The sequence below is a fragment of the Sorghum bicolor genome, chromosome 6, assembly GCF_000003195.3.
Source record: "Sorghum bicolor cultivar BTx623 chromosome 6, Sorghum_bicolor_NCBIv3, whole genome shotgun sequence".
In the NCBI taxonomy this organism is placed as follows: domain Eukaryota; kingdom Viridiplantae; phylum Streptophyta; class Magnoliopsida; order Poales; family Poaceae; genus Sorghum; species Sorghum bicolor.
Genome location: NC_012875.2, coordinates 59549892 through 59569799, shown reverse-complemented (window position 1 = coordinate 59569799; position 19908 = coordinate 59549892). Strand labels below are relative to the sequence as shown.

General features: G+C 44.3%; 3 protein-coding genes across 4 annotated transcripts; 2 read left to right on the top strand and 1 right to left on the bottom strand.

The window, feature by feature from the left end:
* On the top strand, positions 14-1942 carry LOC8082583 (60S acidic ribosomal protein P2A). Its single transcript, XM_002448692.2, has 4 exons — positions 14-136; positions 804-892; positions 1230-1453; positions 1689-1942. The coding sequence occupies exons 2-4, from the start codon at positions 805-807 to the stop codon at positions 1713-1715; spliced, it is 339 nt and encodes a 112-aa protein (XP_002448737.1). The 5' UTR covers positions 14-136; position 804; the 3' UTR covers positions 1716-1942.
* On the top strand, positions 10296-14134 carry LOC8070301 (oryzain beta chain). Of its 2 annotated transcripts, none has more exons than XM_021463862.1 (5): positions 10296-10925; positions 12442-12680; positions 12770-12910; positions 13002-13460; positions 13731-13781. In XM_021463862.1, exons 1-5 carry the CDS (start codon positions 10427-10429, stop codon positions 13764-13766), a joined length of 1374 nt encoding a protein of 457 aa, XP_021319537.1. In that variant the 5' UTR covers positions 10296-10426; the 3' UTR covers positions 13767-13781. The 2 variants fall into 2 exon arrangements, with proteins under 2 accessions (XP_021319537.1, XP_002448736.1); XM_002448691.2 differs by lacking the exon at positions 13731-13781 and adding an exon at positions 13827-14134 and having other exon boundaries at positions 10299-10925.
* On the bottom strand, positions 15964-17652 carry LOC8070300 (uncharacterized protein At4g06744). Its single transcript, XM_002447253.2, has one exon. The coding sequence runs from the start codon at positions 17594-17596 to the stop codon at positions 16247-16249; it is 1350 nt and encodes a 449-aa protein (XP_002447298.1). The 5' UTR covers positions 17597-17652; the 3' UTR covers positions 15964-16246.

Sequence of the window (19908 nt, the reverse complement as noted above, 5' to 3'; positions counted from 1 at the left end):
GATATGTATATATACACTGCGAAGTAACCCTAACCGCCACCAGCCTCCGCCTCTCCTCCCAGTGCCCGCCGCCGTGCGCTTGCTCTCCCTCTCCCTCAAGGACTTCGCCGGCGAAGAGAGCCTAGTCGCCTAGCAGGTATTGGCACCCCCTTCTCTTCCTCGTCTGCTGTGCGAAACCGAGTTCCCAAACTCTAACCTAAAGCTATTTGGCTGTTTGATTCCTACTAACTTCAAACTTTTTGCAAAAATCACCTATGTCGCCCCTGTTACCGTTAGCATGTTCGCTTGAGATGTGTTTTTCTCTCAGCGAACAAAGCTTTCGGATGATATGCTACTTCTCTGCGCTGGGTTCGGATATTGGGAATTGAATTAATCCCTTAAACCATATTGAACATGTCTTGAACTGCTTGTTGACTTATAGATCTCTAGTTGAGGAGCGTCTTGTTAAGATTTGCTCCGGTCCTTAAGCGCGGATGTTGACTTGTAGTGTTCTGTAGTAAGCATTGGCCCAAGTATATGCTGGGGTTTTCACCTTAGGTCCTCTATCTATGCGCTTCTGTGATTTCCGTTAAGCGTACTGGTATTTTTCTGGTGGTGCGCTGTGTCTGGAAGTTTGACACCTTCAACATCATATATTAGTGCTTAAGTTTAAAATTTTAACAGATAATATAATTCGAGGTACTCTGTTAATTGATTTTAGGTTGATTTGCTTTAGATTCTTGGGTCGGTTGCTTACATTTTATCTCAACTCACTGTCATGTAGCTAAAAATTGGAACTAACTGATATATGATGGTTTGAGCAGGATGAAGTTTATTGCTGCCTACCTGCTTGCTGTCCTCGGTGGGAACCTCAGCCCCTCTGCTGAGGACTTGGCAGCCATTCTGGAGTCAGGTAATTTCACTTACTGCCATTTCAAGGAGTGCAACACATACACATCCAACAGATAACTCTTGTTACTATAAACTCTACATGGCTATATGAGAAAAAAAACTCAATTCTGCCAGTAGCATTACCTCCTTGAATGTAGGGATTCTTGGTTTTCATTTATTTATGTTAAACTACAAGTTAACATTTTTTAAACACAGTTGGTCTGATTTGCATTTGTGGTGTATTCATCTCAGTACTGATCCTGTATTCACTGATTTATAGTCTGACTTGTACTCATCACATCACATGCCTCATGAGCAGAAGCATCTAATCCTATCATTCCTACTTGTAAATGTCGCAGTTGGCTGTGAAGTTGACAATGAAAAGATGGAACTCCTGTTGTCCCAACTGAGCGGTAAGGACATTACCGAGCTCATTGCTGCAGGCAGGGAGAAGTTTGCTTCAGTCCCATGTGGCGGTGGCGGCGTGGCTGTCGCGGCAGCTGCGCCTGCTGCTGGCGGAGCTGCTCCTGCAGCTGAGGCGAAGAAAGAAGAGAAGGTGGAAGAGAAGGAAGAAAGTGATGATGTAAGATCATTGTTCTCCCATTCTGGCTGCAGCAAATATTTTTCCTATCAGAGCAGCAGTCCTATGCTACTCTGTTCTGATATAATCTTCATGAGCAAAATACCACTATCAAAGCTCTATTGCCATCTCGCTTGCATTCCATCTTGATATCATGAAACTAATTCTTTTATATTGTTCTTTCCTCTGCTGTCGACTCAATTCAGAGACTTGACTATGTTGATTATGTTTCTTGCAGGACATGGGCTTCAGCCTCTTCGATTAAGCTGTGTTGTCATCAGAGTATTCTTTTGAGTCGTGGAACCAGAGGAAAATCATAGTCATGTTTGGAGACTTTAACCTTGTTTTATGTTGGAAAGTACTTGAAAGACTCCTGTCTTTTTATGTGGTAATTCAGCTGTAGGTTGCTATGCTGGTTGGGGTTTCCAGGTGAACCAGAGTTTTTCTATCCTATATTATGAATCGGTTACCAGAAGTTTCTTGATTGTTCAATATTTGTTGGTACATGTCGATTGAGTGAGTACACGTATGTGCTACCATGAAGCTCTTGGTAGCAGTCGCCAATTTCATTGTGCTTGGAATTGTGACCATCATTGGTAACTACACGGAGGCTGGCCGTGGGTATTTATGCTTTTGGCATGACTTTTTGCATTTATAAAAGTTAAGAGCTGTGAAGTTGGAAATCAGATGGTGGTTGTCGACTGGAATTTCCCTGGTCTATCACATGGCTGGCCAAACTACTTTAGACTGAAAGACTGAAATTCAAGATTTGCTTTTTTTACCTTATTGGACGCTGTTCTTTTGTTCTCTTTTGTTGACACGCGCCTGAGACTTGGGAGTTTGGGGCTATTTGGAATTTCGGATGCAACCCTGACCTAGTTAGAACAACTCCAAGAGCTTAGGTCTTGTTTAGATACATCCAAAAACCTAAAAACTTTACAAGATTTTCTATCACATCAAATCTTGCGGCACTTGCATGGAACATTAAATATAGATTAAAAATATAACTAATTACATAGTTTATCTGTAAATTACGATACGAATCTTTTAAGTCTAGTTACTTCATGATTGGACAATATTTGTTAAATAAAAACGAAAGTGGTACAGTGTCAAAATCCAAAAAAAAATTGAATCTAAACAAGGCCTTAGTAAATGAACTTTCTATTTGATTTTTTTTTGTACTTTGCAGAAAGAGAAAAAAAGACGCCACCAGATAATTTAGCAAGTAAATTTTACCAACCGCTTTGGAGTTGCACCGTTTGGTTGAAGCCCTAGATATACCTGAGTGGATAGAAAGGCCAGGCAGCGTTTGGTTCATTGGATTGCCTTAAGGTTTTGTTTAGTTCACCCTAAAAACCCAAAACTTTTTAAAATTTTCTGTCACATCGAATCTTGTGTTACATACATAGAGCATTAAATATAGATGAAAATAAAAACTAATTATACAGTTTGTCTGTAAATCATGAGACGAATCTTTTAAGCTTAGTTACTTCAATGATTGGACAATGTTTGTCAAAGAAAAACGGTAGTGCTACAGCGTCGTTTTTCCCAAAAAAATTTAGAACTAAGGCCTTATTCAGTTCATGAAATTTTTCGACTTTGGCTACTGTAGCACTTTCGTTTATTTGTGACAATTATTATCTAATTACGGAGTGACTAGGCTCAAAAGATTTGTCTCGCAAATTATTGACAAACTGTGCAATTAGTTTTTATTTTTATCTATATTTAATGTTCATGCATGTGTACAAAGATTTGATTTGATGGGGAATCTTAACAATTTTTGAAACTAAACAATGCCTAAGTGACACGCGATTCATTAGAGTAGCGACCAAATTACCTCAGACAAAGCTGTTTGATATTTGGAGCACTTTCACAGTATGACTAAATAAGCATTTAGAAGTACATTGCGGCTAAAGCTTTCAGATCACAAACACTTCCATAGTATGACTGAATAAGCATTTAATAATATAATATTATGGCTAAAGTTTACAGGTCACAAGCTAAACATTCTGATTATGAAGTAAATTAACTAACCCATATTTTAATCAGCATAAGTATAGAAACAATAGCAGAAACGAAGTTCGCGCTTAAAATGTCGTTTTCCTTCTGCTGACATGTGGAACTGGATCGGCATAAAATGGCAAGAGGCGAAACGTTGTTTGATTTTGATTTAGGCATTGTTTAGATGCGAATAGTTTTTGAATTTCGCTACTATAGCATTTTTGTTTGTTTGTGGCAAATATTGTTCAATTACGAACTAACTAGGATCAAAAGATTCGTCTCGTGATTCATAGGTAAAACTGTGTAATTAGTTTTTGTTTTTATATATATTTAATGCTTTATACATGTGCCGCAAGATTCGATGTGACGAGAAATCTTAAAAACTTTTTGATTTTTGAGGTGAACTAAACAAGGCCTCAGTACATGAGAAAGAAAAGCAACGGATCTTATACAATATAAGGCGTGATCTGACTTCGCACATATAGTTTTATAGGAACAAAAGTTTGATCATTAGAAAATATTTCTAGATATAAATCTAATGCAACTACTTTTCCAACACTAACTTTTGATATACTTAGGCTAACTGTTAGTTAAAGATAACAAAGTTTAAGTTTTAGCAATGTCATGGTATTCAAAACCGTGAAGTTTGTTGCATCCAAACATTTTTTGTCACTATAAATAAAAATCAAAGTATTTTATAAAATTGTAGTATTTGTCTAAAACTCCAAAAAAACTCTATTATATCTAAATAGGGCCTAGTGGGTTTGTGAAATTTGACAACAAAGAAAAAAAAAAGCACGCCGAAGCCATGGAGGTGACTTGTGAAGTCGTCGATCTTTGAGTAGAATATACACTGCCCAAGAGTACTGTTTGTGTATATCACAATTTGGTTGATGTGACGCGAAGCCGGCAAAAAATCATCAACAGAAAATGGAAGCTATAAGCCTACAACGGTGTTGCTTGGTAATGGCCGAAATAGGTTTCTTGGTCAAGAAGTGAAAGCCGATCGAGAGCATCATCCTTTTTGCGAAGCTAAGGACATGGCATGCACAAGTACACAACGTGAGCTCCACTAGTAGCGTGTCAAATGTCAAACGGCTTCTCGTTTATAGGTAGTTTCTTCAACCGGGCATTTTGGGCGTTCCCAGAAGCAATGGCCAAGCGACGACGACTTGGACGATCATCAAAAAATTCAAGTGACAGCACCTCACGAGCCTTCACTGGCGATGGATCATCGTATATACTCCATCCCTCCATAAATAACTTAAATTTTTTAAACTTTGATCAAACTTCTAAAAAAATACTAAAATTTATAGTATCAAATTAGTATCATTAGATTCATTATAGAATATATTTTTATAAAATATCTATTTTATATCATAGGTATTGTTATTTTTTCTATAAAGTTAATCAAACTTAAAAAAGTTTCACTGACACATATTCTAAGAATTGATTTGTTTCTTAGACGGAGGGAGTACGTTATGTAGGGCAAAACAGTCATTTTATCTATTGGCTGACAGAAAAAATATGGCTAAGAAGATAAGCGAACGGAATCGATGTCTGGCAATGCATTTCCTTTTTTATTTCCTGTAAATTGTATTTTGTGTTGCCCGTGAACTATAGCGCCAACTTGTTTGAACAATTCAGATGCTAACTTGCATGAATACTTCAGAAGAATGGCATCGTGTCGTATAGCGTGTAACCGTGTACATAATAAGGGATACACGAAGGAGGATTGCAATTGCTGTCGGTCAATATCTGGGTTCCCTAAGGCCATTAGAGTTGGAGCTCGGAGAAGCCGGAGTCGCGGAAGCTCTGACTTTGGTATTTCTTTCTTTAGCGAAGCCAGAACTACTTTACAAAACATTTAGCCGTGCGTTGCAACGGGAAGTACGCCTTACAACCAATAAACAATTTATAGCTCAAGATTTAATGATCACATCATATATTTTAATTAGTTATTAATTTTGTTGCATAATGCAGATGGACGTATCACATATGTTAATCGTGTGTTTAATTCTATATATAGTGATCTTGCGGCCATGACATGCCTCAGCCAATATAGCTATTGATGTTGGCTTGAAGCAAATAAATAAATTCTTGTAGATGTTTTTTAAAAATTAATGTCTAAAGCTTATAATTAAATAAATTGCCATATTTGATTGAAATAAATATTTGCCGAATTATGGAAGTAGAGAGCTCAAACAGAAATATATATATACCATTTAAAAATAATAGTTATACCTTTTTTTTAGTACAAAATAATTGTGTCATTTGACCCATACCAAATGGCCGAACCCAAAAAAAATTCTAGTATATATTTTTGTCTTTAGAGTTGAGACTTCTTACGCTTTATTCTATTCTATCCCCCCCTCCCGGCCATTACGGCATCACGCGCAGGTGTGTACAGCCGCATAGCGGCATAGGCAGGCGTTCGTCGCTAGCATAGCAGAGGTAGGAGACAAGATGGCACCATCCGTCGAGATTCACCTACTACTGCTCCTCCTATTTCTTCTCACTACTGATGTAGTTGCTGATTGACTACACCTAGGACCCTGAAATATTAAAAAATATTGAAACACAAGTACTGACTGAATTTTGTCCAATACAATAGTTTGGTGTAGAATAATATTTTAGAATAATATTTTACACCTAGAGTGACGAGAAGTTCGACCACTCCACAACGCATCGCGGAGGGACAACAGTCCACCATAGACACGACTTCTGTCTCGGTTCGTTTAAGACACGACTTCTGTCCCGGTTTGTTTAACATCGCGCGTGCGGGGAGAGCAAACGAAAAAATTTTCAGACTAAAATTTTGGCTGAAATTTTGTCTCTTTAGTATTAGGTATAGATTCACCCCAAAAACCAAAAACTTTTCAAGATTTTCTGTCACATCAAATCTTGCGACACATGTATATAGTTTTTAGGCCGTGTTTAGTTGGTGAAGGAAAAAAATTTCGCGACACTATAGCACTTTCGTTTGTTTGTGATAATTATTGTCCAACCATGGACTAACTAGGTTCAAAAGATTCATCTCGTAAATTTCGACCAAACTGTGCAATTAGTTTTTATTTTTGTTTATATTTAATACTCCATACATGGGTCTAAAGATTTGATGTAACGGGAAATCTTGAAAAAATTAATTGCATAATTTACCTATAATCACGAGATAAATATTTTAAATATATTCATTATTGAATAATATTTGTTAAATAAAAACGAAAATACTATAGTATCGAAATTTAAAGTTTTTTTAACTAAACAAGGCCTTAGCTAGACCGGCTTCGCCTTTGGCCTTGTTTACTTCTCAAAAAATTTTGCAAAATTTTTCAGATTCCCCGTCACATCAAATCTTTAGACGCATGCATGGAGTATTAAATATAGACAAAAATAAAAACTAATTGCATAGTTTGGTCGGAATTGATGAGATGAATCTTTTAAGCCTAGTTAATCCATGATTGGACAATTTTTGTCACAAACAAACGAAATTGCTACAATACCTATTTTGCAAAATTTTTTGGAACTAAACAAGGCCTTTGCAGCAAAGAAAAAGCCGCGGTTCGTGGTCGTAGGTCGTACCTCGCCGGCGGCCGGCGCAGTGGGCTGGACGGGCCCCGTGACGAGCGATGACTGCCGCATGCAGCGCCGCTCCACGCAAAATCTAAAGAACTTTGAAGTCACATTGCGTCACATATATAAAGGATTAAATATAAATAAAAAATAATTAGTTTTATAGTTTATTTATAATTTGCAAGATGAGTTTTTTGAGCCTAGGCCATGTTTAGTTGCTTAGGTGAAAAGTTTTTTTTTAGTATTATAGCATTTTTGTTTATATTAGGAAATTATTGTCCAACCATAAACTATTAAGCTCAAAATATTCGTCTTGCAAATTATAGACAAATTATGCAATTAATTATTTTTTATCTATATTTAATGTTTTATGTATGTGCCGTAAGATTTGATATGATGAGAAATCTTAAGAAGTTTTTGGATTTCGCATTTAACTGAACAAGGCTCTAGTTAGTCTATGACTAGACAATAATTATCAAATACAAGGCCTTGTTTAGTTCCAAAAAGAAATTGCAAAATGAATACTATAGCACTTTCATTTGAATTTGACAAATATTATCCAATTATGGACTAACTAGGCTTAAAAGATTCGTCTCGCAAATTACAGGTAAACTGTGTAATAGTTATTATTTTTATCTATATTTAATGCTTGATACATATGGTATAAGATTCGATGTGAAGAAGAATATGAAATTTTTTGATTTTTTTGAACTAAACAAGGCCCAAACGAAAGTACTCTAGTGTTAAAATCCAAAAAAAATTGGATCCAAACAAGGCTAGTTGAGAATAGGGCCTGGTTTAGGTCCAAAAAGTTTTTGTATTTTGACACTGTGACACTTTCGTTTTTATTTGACAAACATTGTTTAATTATAGAGTAACTAGGTTCAAAAGATTCGTCTCGTGTTTTATAGGCAGACTGTGCAATTAGTTTTTGTTTTTATCTATATTTAATATTTCATGCATGTGCCGCAAAAATATATGTAACGGAGAATTTTAAAAAGTTTTTGGTTTTTGTGAACTAAACAGGTCTAGGGTAGGGCCTTGTTTAGTTCCAAAAAATTTTGCAAAATAGACACTGTATCACTTTCGTTCGTATTTGGCAAACATTGTCCAATTATGGACTAACTAGACTCAAAAAATTCATCTCATAAATTACAGACAAACTGTGCAATTAGTTATTATTTTATCTATATTTAATGTTTTATGCATATGCCGCAAGATTTTATATGACGGAAAGTCTGAAATTTTTTGTAATTTTTTTTAAAACTAAGGAAGACCTAGGTAGTAGGTACTAGGTAGAGTCGACTTCTAGATTCCACATTTCCATTGTTTACGTCAGGGAATATCCCAGCCACAATGATCCTCATTCGGCCAGCCATGCGATAGTGTGGTACAGTAGGGTAAGGGTACTATAGTAGCCTGCTAGTGCTGGTTCGCACAGGGAACGGCCCGGGTGGCCGGGTGTTTGCACGGAGGCGGTGCTCAAAAAAGAATGCACGGCGACCAAGGAAGCAAAACTGGACACGGGAGCTATGCTACGATGTGGGGTTGGCCGGCGCTCAATGCCATTCGCTGGCCGGGGGCGGGTGCGCGGGGGAGCTCGCCGCCTACTCCCACCCGCACCCTTTTGGGCATTGGGTAGGATGCCTGCAGTGCAGGGATAAGCTGTGACGTCCCGTGCACCTCGTGAATTCGATTCCGTCCTCGGCTCGCTCGAGAGTCGAGTCATCAATTATTAACGCCGCATGTTCTCCGTTTGGCCCGCGCGGGGCTGCGCCCATGTTCGCATGTTCCCGTCCACGTTCACGCACGCACGGCACGGGGCTCCGGTTCCCGAGGCGATAGGGGTCGGGGTTGGTGGCCGGGGCGGGGCTCGCCGCCACCCCGCCGGCGTCACCAGGCTGCTGTACTGGGCGTCTCGACCGGGCTGCCGGCCGCCGCATGGTTCGGTTCGGCCGCGAACATGGGCGTAGCTGCTTTGCGTGCGTCCCGTCCAGCGTCCAGGCCGCGGCCGCGTGGCGCGCCGAGCGCAGTCGTAGGCCGCGCAGCCCTCTCGTCATTTTCCTTCCCGGCCAAGGAAACGTCCTTTGCGCCCGCGGAGGCCCCGTGACACGGCGACACGCGCGGCGCGACTGCCAGCCTGCCGCCCGCCCGGCCTGCGGGGGCGGCCAGGTGTGGCCCGTGCCGGCGCGGAACGAACCCCCAACCGATTTGCCTGCAGCGGAAGTTGCCTTGCGTTGACGCCTCTCGCAGCCGGAGCTGCAATCGAAACGGCCCGTTCGGCGTTCGCGAAATGTGGCTGCCGTGCGCCCGTGCGTGCATGGCGACACGCCAACGGTCGCCCTCGCGGCTCCTACGTCGTCGGTCGGTCCAGGTCCATGACGCTAGCTCTATGAGATCAGGCTACCACCATGGGATGGGATACTCCTACCACTCCCAGAGATGGATACGACCCTAATACTGGTCTACGTACAATACCATAGTCGACAGAATCTTGGGCATGTCCACCCATGTTAATGATCATTTTTCCACGAAAATACACCCATGTTACGATGAGAGTTCTCATCCGGTCGAACAACCTCTCCCTCGACCCAAAACCAATGAAAGTCTTCTTATACTTCTGTAATAAAGGACTCAAACAATTCCAAGTTCAAGCAATTACATAAAACAACTACTAATGTTTATGATGCATTATTATAAATACTATTATCAAATTAATAATGAAATACAATTTATAGCACATCACAACTAATAACGAGAGATCAAATTAAGCCACACCTCTGTGGTCCTGTTCTCCTGTAGACTATAGTAGTATAGAATATAAAGATCAGCGTAATATCACTTTATTCGCTAGAACTTATCAGTTAAGATTAGTCTTGTTTTTTGGACATAGAATAATACTTTTTTATTATAACAAATTAACATTAGCTAAAGAAACAGTCAGACAAACATATATATATATCGTCGGGTACCATAACTATAAGTACCCAGGGTATTTAGTATCTGACAGCCCATGTTAACGATGACAGGGCATATAGAAGCTCTTATCCGATCATCAGCCTCGTGCAGAATTCTTTTTTTGTCCGGAGAAGGCATCGACGCTGCTTCCTTCGTCCTTCCTCCGTCCGCCCTTCGATCAGGATTCAGAACTCCACAGCAAAAAAGATTAGGACTTAAATATTCGCTAACAAAAAAAGATTACAACTTTGATGTCCCCATCGACCAAACCGACCCAAAACTCTCTGTTCCGTGCCTATAAATCTGACGGCGCGCCGAGCCCCGAAGAACCCACAACCAGAAAACCAAAATCCAAAAGATAGCAACAGGAAAAGAAAAAGCGTAGAGACACAAACGATAGAAAGGGACGCTCGTCTCGTCACGTCCCCCACCGCCGCCGCCGCCATGGCTGCTCTGGGCCGGGGCATCGGCCTCCTCTTCCTCGGCGTCCTCCTCTTGGCCGTCGCCGGTGCCGCCTCCGCGGCGCCCGGCGGCATGTCCATCATCTCGTACAACGAGGAGCACGGCGCGCGGGGGCTGGAGCGGACGGAGGCGGAGGTCCGGGCGATGTACGAGCTCTGGCTCGTTGAGCACGGCCGCCGCGTCTCCAACGTACTCGGCGAGCACGACAGCCGCTTCCGCGTGTTCTGGGACAACCTCCGCTTCGTCGACGCCCATAACGAGCGCGCCGGGGAGCACGGATTCCGCCTCGGGATGAACCAGTTCGCGGATCTCACCAACGACGAGTTCCGCGCCGCCTACCTCGGCGCCAGGATCCCCGCCGCCCGGAGTGGAAACGCCGTGGGGGAGATGTACCGTCATGACGGCGCCGAGGAGCTGCCGGAGAGCGTCGACTGGAGGGAGAAGGGGGCTGTTGCGCCCGTCAAGAACCAGGGGCAATGCGGTGAGCAACTTCCACTCTTTTTTTCGTCTTATTAACTCGCGTCGATCAATTCTTACTATCGAACAGATGCGATCCCTTAGTTCGTCGACGCTAACTTCGGATCTGAACACGCCGGTTTTGCATTAGATCTTTTAGGGTTCAATATAAAATCTGTCTGGCCTTTTACGCTGCAAAGCTGTGCAGATTTCTGACCGATGCTTAAATGATTTCTTCAAGTACACTTAATTTTTGCTGAAAAAAATAGAAGTTTTTAAAGTTGGATCTTTTCCTTCGTGGACATATGAGATTTAATCAACACATCAATTGTTTGTTTGGAGTATGATGATTAACATTGAAGTAGCTGGTCCACCTTTGTAGAATTGGTACTAGTTATTTTTTCAATGGGTTAGATGAACTGTACTGAAGGGGCTTATATTTTCTCGTGGTTCTTTTCTTCCTTACGAAGTAAGGGCGGTTCGTGGACGGAACTAGCCCCCACCGTTTCTTGGACTTCCCCGCGTGCTGTGCTTTTCCTATTTTGAGGGTTACAGTTTAGCTATCTTTCAAATTGCTTTTCTGGCGCAAAGGCATCTCTTTTAGGATTGTTTCTATTGTGATCTTCCAATCGAAGATCCTGTTAGCTGTATTAGCTGTATCTACAGGTCGGATGCTAGAGGACCTTAACCACGCTCTTTTTGAACGGATACGCTAACAAGATTTTGCATCAAACTGTTTTGGGGTTCTTTGGGCTGTCACAAGCGTGTCATATATGCACTGTACTTGGGAAGTACTCCTTAGTTGTAGTATTAGCGAACCTGTGGTTCTCGTGTGTTGTCTCTTGCAAGAATCAAAACAACTATGGTTGCTGTAAAATTGCCCTCTGGGATTAAAAAGGGCAAACACAGTAAAACAAATTACTTCATTAAATATCACAGTTTATATATGTTATCCTGGTAGCGTTCACTCTTCATATGTATACAGAACTAGCCGTACCGTTTCTTAGACGACCCGCGTGCTGTGCTTTCCCTATTTCGATGGTTACAGTTTAGCTATCTTCCAAATTGCTTTTCTGGTGCAAAGACTCTTTTAGGCTCGTTTCTGTTGTGGTCTTCCAATCCTGTTAGTTGTATCTACCGATCAGATGCTAGGGGACCTTAACCAGGCTTTCTTTTTCAAGGGATACGCTAACAAGATTTTGCATCATACTATTTTGGGGTCCTTTGGGCTGTCACATGCCGTGTCATCGTATATACACAACATGTTCTGTTGCTACTACTGTATACTTGGGAAGTACTACTCCTTTGTTACTTTGTAGTATTATTGAACATGTGGTTTCGTATGTTGTCTCTTGCAAGAATCAAAATAACTATGGTTCTAGTGGTAAAACAAATTATTTCATTACATATCACTTTATCTATGTTCTCCTGGTAGCACACTCTTCGTATGTATAAAGTCAGTACTACTGTAGCTTATGCAGTCTGGGAAGGAGACTACTTGGTAGTGTTTATAATTTATTATTGTTGATTATGGTGTGCAGGAAGTTGCTGGGCTTTCTCTGCAGTAAGCTCAGTAGAGAGCATTAACCAAATTGTTACTGGTGAGATGGTGACGTTGTCCGAGCAGGAGCTTGTAGAGTGCTCTACTGATGGAGGGAACAGTGGCTGCAATGGTGGGCTTATGGATGCTGCCTTTAACTTCATCATAAAGAACGGAGGCATTGATACTGAAGATGACTACCCTTACAAAGCAGTCGATGGAAAGTGCGACATCAACAGGGTACATTGTCTAACCCCTTTCGTATGGTTCCTTCCTTTGATGCTGTTGCTGGTAAACTCATGTTCAGATTTCTCCATTGGTCACTGCAGAGAAATGCCAAGGTTGTGAGCATTGATGCCTTTGAAGATGTGCCTGAAAATGATGAGAAATCATTACAGAAGGCAGTTGCTCACCAGCCAGTTAGCGTTGCCATTGAGGCTGGTGGCCGGCAGTTCCAGCTTTACAAATCGGTAAATAAAATAAACTTGCTGTAGTTAGCAGCTTAAGTTACAGCACAACAAGTTTAGCTGCTGTTCTTAACTTGTCTTTGATTTTTATTAGGGTGTGTTCAGTGGAAGTTGCACCACAAACCTTGATCACGGTGTAGTTGCAGTCGGTTATGGCACTGAGAATGGCAAGGACTACTGGATTGTCCGCAACTCATGGGGTCCAAAGTGGGGTGAGGCTGGTTATATCCGTATGGAGAGGAACATCAATGCCACCACTGGGAAGTGTGGAATTGCTATGATGGCATCCTACCCTACTAAGAAGGGCGCAAACCCTCCCAAGCCATCTCCAACTCCTCCAACACCGCCTCCCCCAGTTGCACCTGACCATGTCTGCGACGAGAACTTTGTCTGCTCAGCAGGCAGCACCTGCTGCTGTGCATTTGGCTTCAGGAACGTCTGCTTGGTCTGGGGTTGCTGCCCGATTGAAGGTGCCACCTGCTGCAAGGATCACGCCAGCTGCTGCCCGCCGGACTACCCTGTCTGCAACATTAGGGCTCGAACTTGCTCAGTGGTAAACTCTTTGCACCTTAATTGATGTTTCACAGCAATACTGATATCAACGGCCTTGTTTAGTTTGCACTGTTATACTGCTGAACTAACTACACTTGAGGTTATAGCATGCTGTTTGTGCTGCTTATCACGATTTGACCATACTATAGTATACTAACAGCATGCATGAGCTAACCGAAAGATATCATTTCAGTACACTGGGTTTACAGTGTTGTTTGTGTTTATCATAATTTAACCATAATAGCAGGCAGTTACATATTAAATTTAGAAGAGCAAGAACAGGTCCCAGTGTTATTTGTGTTCATGATTTAACCATAAAATAGCAGGCAGTTAAATACTAAACTATCTCTTTGTTTAAATTGAGCAGAGCAAGAACAGCCCACTGAGCGTCAAGGCCTTGAAGCGCACCCTCGCCAAGCTGAACACCGCATGAGCTTGTCCGATCTTGGAGGGATGGGACTGCCGGAGCTTTTCTGACTCTGGCGTTCAGATATTGTCCAAAATTCGGTCAAGACAAGCTTTCATAGATTATATTGTATCTAATTATTACTTATCGTCCCATGAATCCGCTGTAAATAACTAGCTACCATCTGTACCTCTGATTAAAGGATATTTGTCATGGATTGAGTTCCATAATTTCAAGTTTAATTGATCGATGTCATTGGAATTTATTTATTTTGCCCCGTCTTCTGTTGCCTAGCATATCCCTGTCCTCCGTGACCTCGCGGCCATCGTGTTTGGCCCTGCTGCGCTAAACTCGATTCCTCTCCCACCCCTTTCTGAGCCGTTTTCTGAGGCCACAAGGTAGGCAAACCGCAAACCTCCAGAATCTAAATTCCTCGTCTGGGAAGAACCTCAATGTTCAGGCTTTGTAGTATAGGAAATTATATATAAATAAATTGAGTGAAGGGAAGCTAAATCCAATTGTTTTGTGTTACAGTTGAGTATTATGTCGAATTTGGGAAGCTACTAAGAGCAACTCCAATCAAGAGACAAAACATGAAAGAAACCCCCTTAAGCCCTTATAACTACCGAAAACAAGAATAGGGTGGGAACAGCCGGAATTGGGATGGAAACTGAAAACATGAAAGAAACCCCCCTTAAGCCCTTATAACTACCAAAAACAAAAATAGGGTGGGGTGGGAACAACCGGAATTGAGATGGAAACCGGGAAAAAAAAAACCCGTTAGCTACCAAAAACAGGAAAGAAATCCCCTTAACTACCGAAAACATGAGAGAAACCCCTTTAACTACCGAAAACGGGAAAGAAACCGCCTTAACTACCGAAAAAAGGAAAGAAACCCCCTTGATTGTTGTAAATGGAGTGGTTTGCTAACTTGAATGGTGAAAACAATTTGAAATTGGCTATTTTCTCAGTAGATATTATGTTTGAATATTGATAATCTGAAATTTTTGAAGAACACGCACCAATGGATGTCAACACCTCTCACCTCACCTGCATGGTTGGGAATCCGGCTGGCCAAATTCCCTTTTTAGCGGCTTAGCGGGTTTTGTCCTAATAATAATAAAGAGACATGCTATCGCATTTTGTAGACTTAAATGTCACACGATGATAAGGTTTACAGGTAGCTGGTGTAATTAAGTCAAATTATTTTATACTTACTTATTGAGACAAAAACAAAATCTAACATCGTCATACCCTTTATTGTTTTTTATAATTTTTTTCTTTGTTCCCAGAACAATTTATATTCTTGGCTGGAATACTTTTTGCTGGCTGAAAATATTTTTCTTTGTTCTAGGAATAATTTCTAAATTTTGACCGTTTTTTAAATCTCTTCCTCAAAACATTTTATTTTATCTTAGAAAACAATGTATTAATTTCTATTTTGGTGGGCCAATTAACAGGCCCAATCGGCTCTCATCCGGTGGGCTGGCCAGCTTCGTCGATAGGGCCGGCCGACGTGTCATGTGTACAGCAAGTTTGGACCGTAGCAAACAAATCGCTAGGCAGTTGGGACCGTAGCAGCCATGTTTCTGCCCGTTACCGGAATAGAAACAGGAATATGAAATATTATTTTATAATGTAAGAACGAAAATATTCATTTTTTTGAAACTTAGGCCTTGTTTAGTTCCAAAAGATTCATCCACGATTTACCGATAAACTGTAGAATTAGTTTTTATTTTCGTCTATATTTAGTGCTGCATACATGTGCCGCAAGATTCGATGTGACGGGAAATTTTGAAAAGTTTTTGATTTTTAGGTGAACTAAATAAGGCCGTAGATGTTTCCTAAACGTAAAATGAAAATGAGAACATGGGATTGCTAGGCTGCTAAGATTGGGACCACGAGTCGGCTGACGGGAAGTCCGGACCCGGAGCCGGACGACGTCCGTCCTCCGTTGCACGGACCGACGTTGATCGCCTGGTCGTGTTTCCTCCGTTTTGACGTCGACGCGGCGTATGGCGAATTTGTTTAGCGGAAGAACTGAAGGCAGCAACCAACGACTCCCACGATATTGACAGCAGTAGTCAGCACTACAGCATGGACAATTGGACAGGTTACATATAGTATTTACTTTGACGGCGCGCCGGTCACGAATTCACGAACAACCTAACTGGTACACGTACACTTGACTTTGGTAAACGGCGGTTAATTATTTGACTTTTTCTTGAACCCCACTGTCACGACACCACCACACAACACAACGAGAGCAGCGGTGGAACTTATTTTCTCCCCAAAATGCGGCGCACGCGTCACGACGCGATCAAATCATGCGATCACAAAGGCAAAGAGACGACGAATCGACCCCTTTCGGCGCGCATGGATCAGTTCCCACCACCTTGGCCTTGGTGAGGATGGCCGTGCGCCGGCGCCGCGTCTTCGGCGGCGGCATGCGGATGCGGCGGCTTGTACCCAGGCAAATCGCAGGGGATGTGCGGGATGAAGGGGCAGTGCTTGGTGGGGTCGGCGTAGAATGCCGCGCACTCGAGCGGGGGCCGCTGGTCGGGGAACCCCAGGATGCAGTTGCGGCGCACGTCCAGCACCCTGCTCCGCACGAGCTCCATGCAGTGGTGCCCCACCGAGTGGAAGAAGTTCTCCGACAGCGAGAGGTTCCCGAGCTTCCCGTTCCGCGCCAGCAGGCACAGCACGTCGGGGACCTGCCCGTACAGCTGGTTGCTCGCCAGGTTGAGCTCCTCGACGTCGCGGAGGCAGCCGAACGACAGCGGGATCGGCCCGGTGATCTCGTTCCCGCCGGCGTCGAACACGGCGAGCCCCTCCACCAGCCCCACCTCGTAGGGGAGGCACCCGGACAGGCGGTTGTTGAGGAACAGCACCTCCGACAGCGTCGCCGACGTGTTGTAGATGGACCGCGGGATGGGACCCGTGAACTGGTTGTTGGCCACCACCAGGTACTGCGCGCCCGTGCTGCCGAACGTGTCCGGGATCCGGCCGCCGAACCCGTTGTTGTTGAGGAACAGCGCCTCGACGGTGAGCGCGAACACCGGCGCCGGCACGGTCCCCGCGTACCGGTTGAAGCGGAGGTCCAGGAACAGCAGCCCGCCCAGCGGCACCACGGAGTCCGGGAACGCGCCGGAGAAGTTGTTGTTGGATAGGTCCAGCTCGTAGAAGTACTGGAGGTGGGTCAGGTCCGGCACGTCGCCCGAGAAGTTGTTGGAGTTGGCGTGGAACAGGGCGAGGTCCGGGAACGCGTCGATGAACCCGGCCAGCGACGGCGCGCACAGGCCGAAGCCGTTGAAGTCGATGGACGCCACGGTGAGCACGCCCGGCGCGTCCGGCGGGTAGTCGCAGTAGAAGCCCTTGTAGTAGGTGGTGCCGTTGAAGAAGCTGTCGCAGAGCTCCGTGCCCGTCCACGTCGCCGTCACGCCCAGCGGGTCGCACGTGATCGTCTGCTTGAACGCCTGGATCACCGGGTACAGCGACCTCAGCTTCTCGTTAAGGAACCTCCATGGAGGCGGCGTCGGCTCGCACCCGCACCCCTCCAGCGCCGGCGCCGTGCTGTTCCCGCCGTGCCAGGACGACGACGGCGCTGGCGCACTGCGGGTCCGGCCGCGCGCGACGGCCCCCGCGAAATCGACATGGCTCGACTCGCTGAGCGCGCCGTGCGCCGCGGCGAGCACGAGCACAGCTACTACCGCTGCTGCCGGCCCCGCCATTAGTGTCGGACTCGGAGCAGTGCCAGTGGGAGTTCGTTATCGCAGATAAGGAGACGCTGGGGGATATAATATAAGGAGGAGAAGACACTGAGATGGGTCCATGGACACGGCTGGCTGAAGGCAGCATGGGCGGCACACTGGCACAAGTGGAGCACAAGCGTAGTAGCCGCTCGCGCGCTTTACGAGCGGAAAGCGGTGGGAATTGGAGAAGCTTTGGTGGGGGCGCCGGGCGGGAGCAAAGTGGTGAGATGGCACGCAGAGCAGCATAAGTGGGGTTGGCGGTTAGTTAGTCCCCGTCGGCGGTAGGAGACGACCAGGGAGGAAGAAGAGGAGCTGCGCGCGAGGACGGCGTGCACCGTGCAGTGCGGTGCGGAGTGCACCACCACAACACAATGGCTAGCGATCGAGTAGCGAGCTACTCGTGCGGTGCGGCTCCGGTCAAGGCTTTTCGGGTAGGGCTGATGAGTTGGGAGACGACGGCAGTGCCCAGAGGCCAGTGGGGTGAGAGGGAAGAAGACGATGGAACCACGACGGCGACGGAAGGATCGGAACGCGGAACGCCGCTGGGGCTAGCTGGGAGCGTGAGGGCGTCGGCTGTCGGCTGTCGTGCACAGAAGGGCAGGTACATGCCTTTATCCTTGAAAATTCCTGCGAATCAAGGCTGTTCATGATTTGCTGCGTGTGCTCCATCACTAGCCTGCACACATAGCATAATTGGAGCCATCACTAACAGAAAGTATTTGCGCCCTAAAAATAAAATTGTCTTGACAGAGCGGGATATCGTCATGTTCGGATCATACTTTGAGCCTCTGACGACAGGAACGTTTTTATATATGTACAGAAGCAACCTGATTCCCATATATATCCACTTATATCCAGGCCAATTGCTTGCAAGAACAACAAGATCCTGCTGTGAAGCTTGACCCTCATCGCTCTATGCCACCGTTGCTCTTACCACGATTAAGTTTGCTCATCATTGTGCTACTTCGTTTACACCGGTATGAACTCTGAGTAGCTCACGCCTCTGATTATTGGATGCACTACCAAAGGACGGAAACTGAAGTGTGTCGGCTTTGCTTTTGCCTGATCGATGATTATTCTGTCCACAGCTTTGGCAAAAGAAGGATATATGATCCTATAGTACAAGCTTTTATCTGAACTGCAAATTAAAGAAGCTCCTAAATATATGTGTGCTGCTGAGAGCATCTCCAAGCTCCCCTTTATCATCCCCTATCCCAATAAACTTGTCATATTGGAGGAAATAGGTCAAATTCAGTGTTCCAACAGCTTCCCTTTATCATCCTTTTTATGGTGATCACCAATATCTCTTCCATCTCCCCTCAAATAAAGGGGAAGATAGCACCTCCCCCAATAACCTAGGTCCACTATAACTGTCACTTTCCACCGAGTGCCGCCGCTGTCACGCTCAATCCAAATCGAGGCAGATGGACGACGATGGCGGTGTGGAGGAGGTCCTGGTTGGCACCTCGCCACGCTTGATCCGGAGGCCCGCGGGCTCGCTGTCGAGATCGAGGCTACGTGCCCTCCTCCCCGCTGTGCATAAATGATGCCCAATGGCCTCCGGGAACTCGGGCATCTGTGGCTGCCCCATCTCCTCGCGAACTTGTGGCAGTGGCACCATGGACGGCTGGAGGTCGGGTTCGGATGGGCGGTTGGGGATGGGGTTGATGCCGCTGGGTGGAGCAGGGCAGCGTGCTGTTCCGTGCCACAGGAGCGCAGGAAGGGACGCGCGGGTACAATGCGTGCGGAAAGAAAGACGACACCGCTGGAGAAAGAGAAAAAGAAAAGGAAAGAAATAAGAGAGATAATTGGAATCTGACACGTGAGTCCTATATATTGGGAGAGATTATTGGTGATCTATTGGAGTATCTCTCCCAATATTTCAAAAAAGTGATATGGTGATCACCAATATCATCATATTGGGGATGGATTATTGGTAGATGCTCTAAGTACTGAATGTAGGGTAGAGAAGCCACTGTTGTGCCGTGTGACGCAACAGTTTGTGGCTCACCAAAAGAAGTAGTACCCTATATTTTAGCTCACCAACGAAGTGCTATCATTGTCTTTTTGCATTTGTAGAGCCGATTAGTACCTATATAATTGTCTTCTGAATTCTGATACTAAAACAAAACAAAGCTTCAGACACTAGCCTCAGACCCAGGGATATGTTTATCGCACTTTGTATTCCCTTTTTTTTCTAAATTATGAATCGTTTTGACCTTTTTCATCTTTATTAGATGTCGGGAAGCAAGTGAACCTCGGTAAAAATCATGTGTCACCTCTTGTCGAGG

Coding starts and splice junctions, on each gene's coding strand:
- LOC8082583 (XM_002448692.2), top strand. CDS start 805: ATGAAGTTTATTGCTGCCTACCTGCTTGCTGTCCTCGGTGGGAACCTC. Junction 893..1,229: donor GGCAGCCATTCTGGAGTCAG/GTAATTTCACTT, acceptor TAAATGTCGCAG/TTGGCTGTGAAGTTGACAAT. Junction 1,454..1,688: donor AGAAGGAAGAAAGTGATGAT/GTAAGATCATTG, acceptor TGTTTCTTGCAG/GACATGGGCTTCAGCCTCTT.
- LOC8070300 (XM_002447253.2), bottom strand. CDS start 17,596: ATGGCGGGGCCGGCAGCAGCGGTAGTAGCTGTGCTCGTGCTCGCCGCG.
- LOC8070301 (XM_002448691.2), top strand. CDS start 10,427: ATGGCTGCTCTGGGCCGGGGCATCGGCCTCCTCTTCCTCGGCGTCCTC. Junction 12,681..12,769: donor GAAAGTGCGACATCAACAGG/GTACATTGTCTA, acceptor TGGTCACTGCAG/AGAAATGCCAAGGTTGTGAG. Junction 12,911..13,001: donor AGTTCCAGCTTTACAAATCG/GTAAATAAAATA, acceptor GATTTTTATTAG/GGTGTGTTCAGTGGAAGTTG.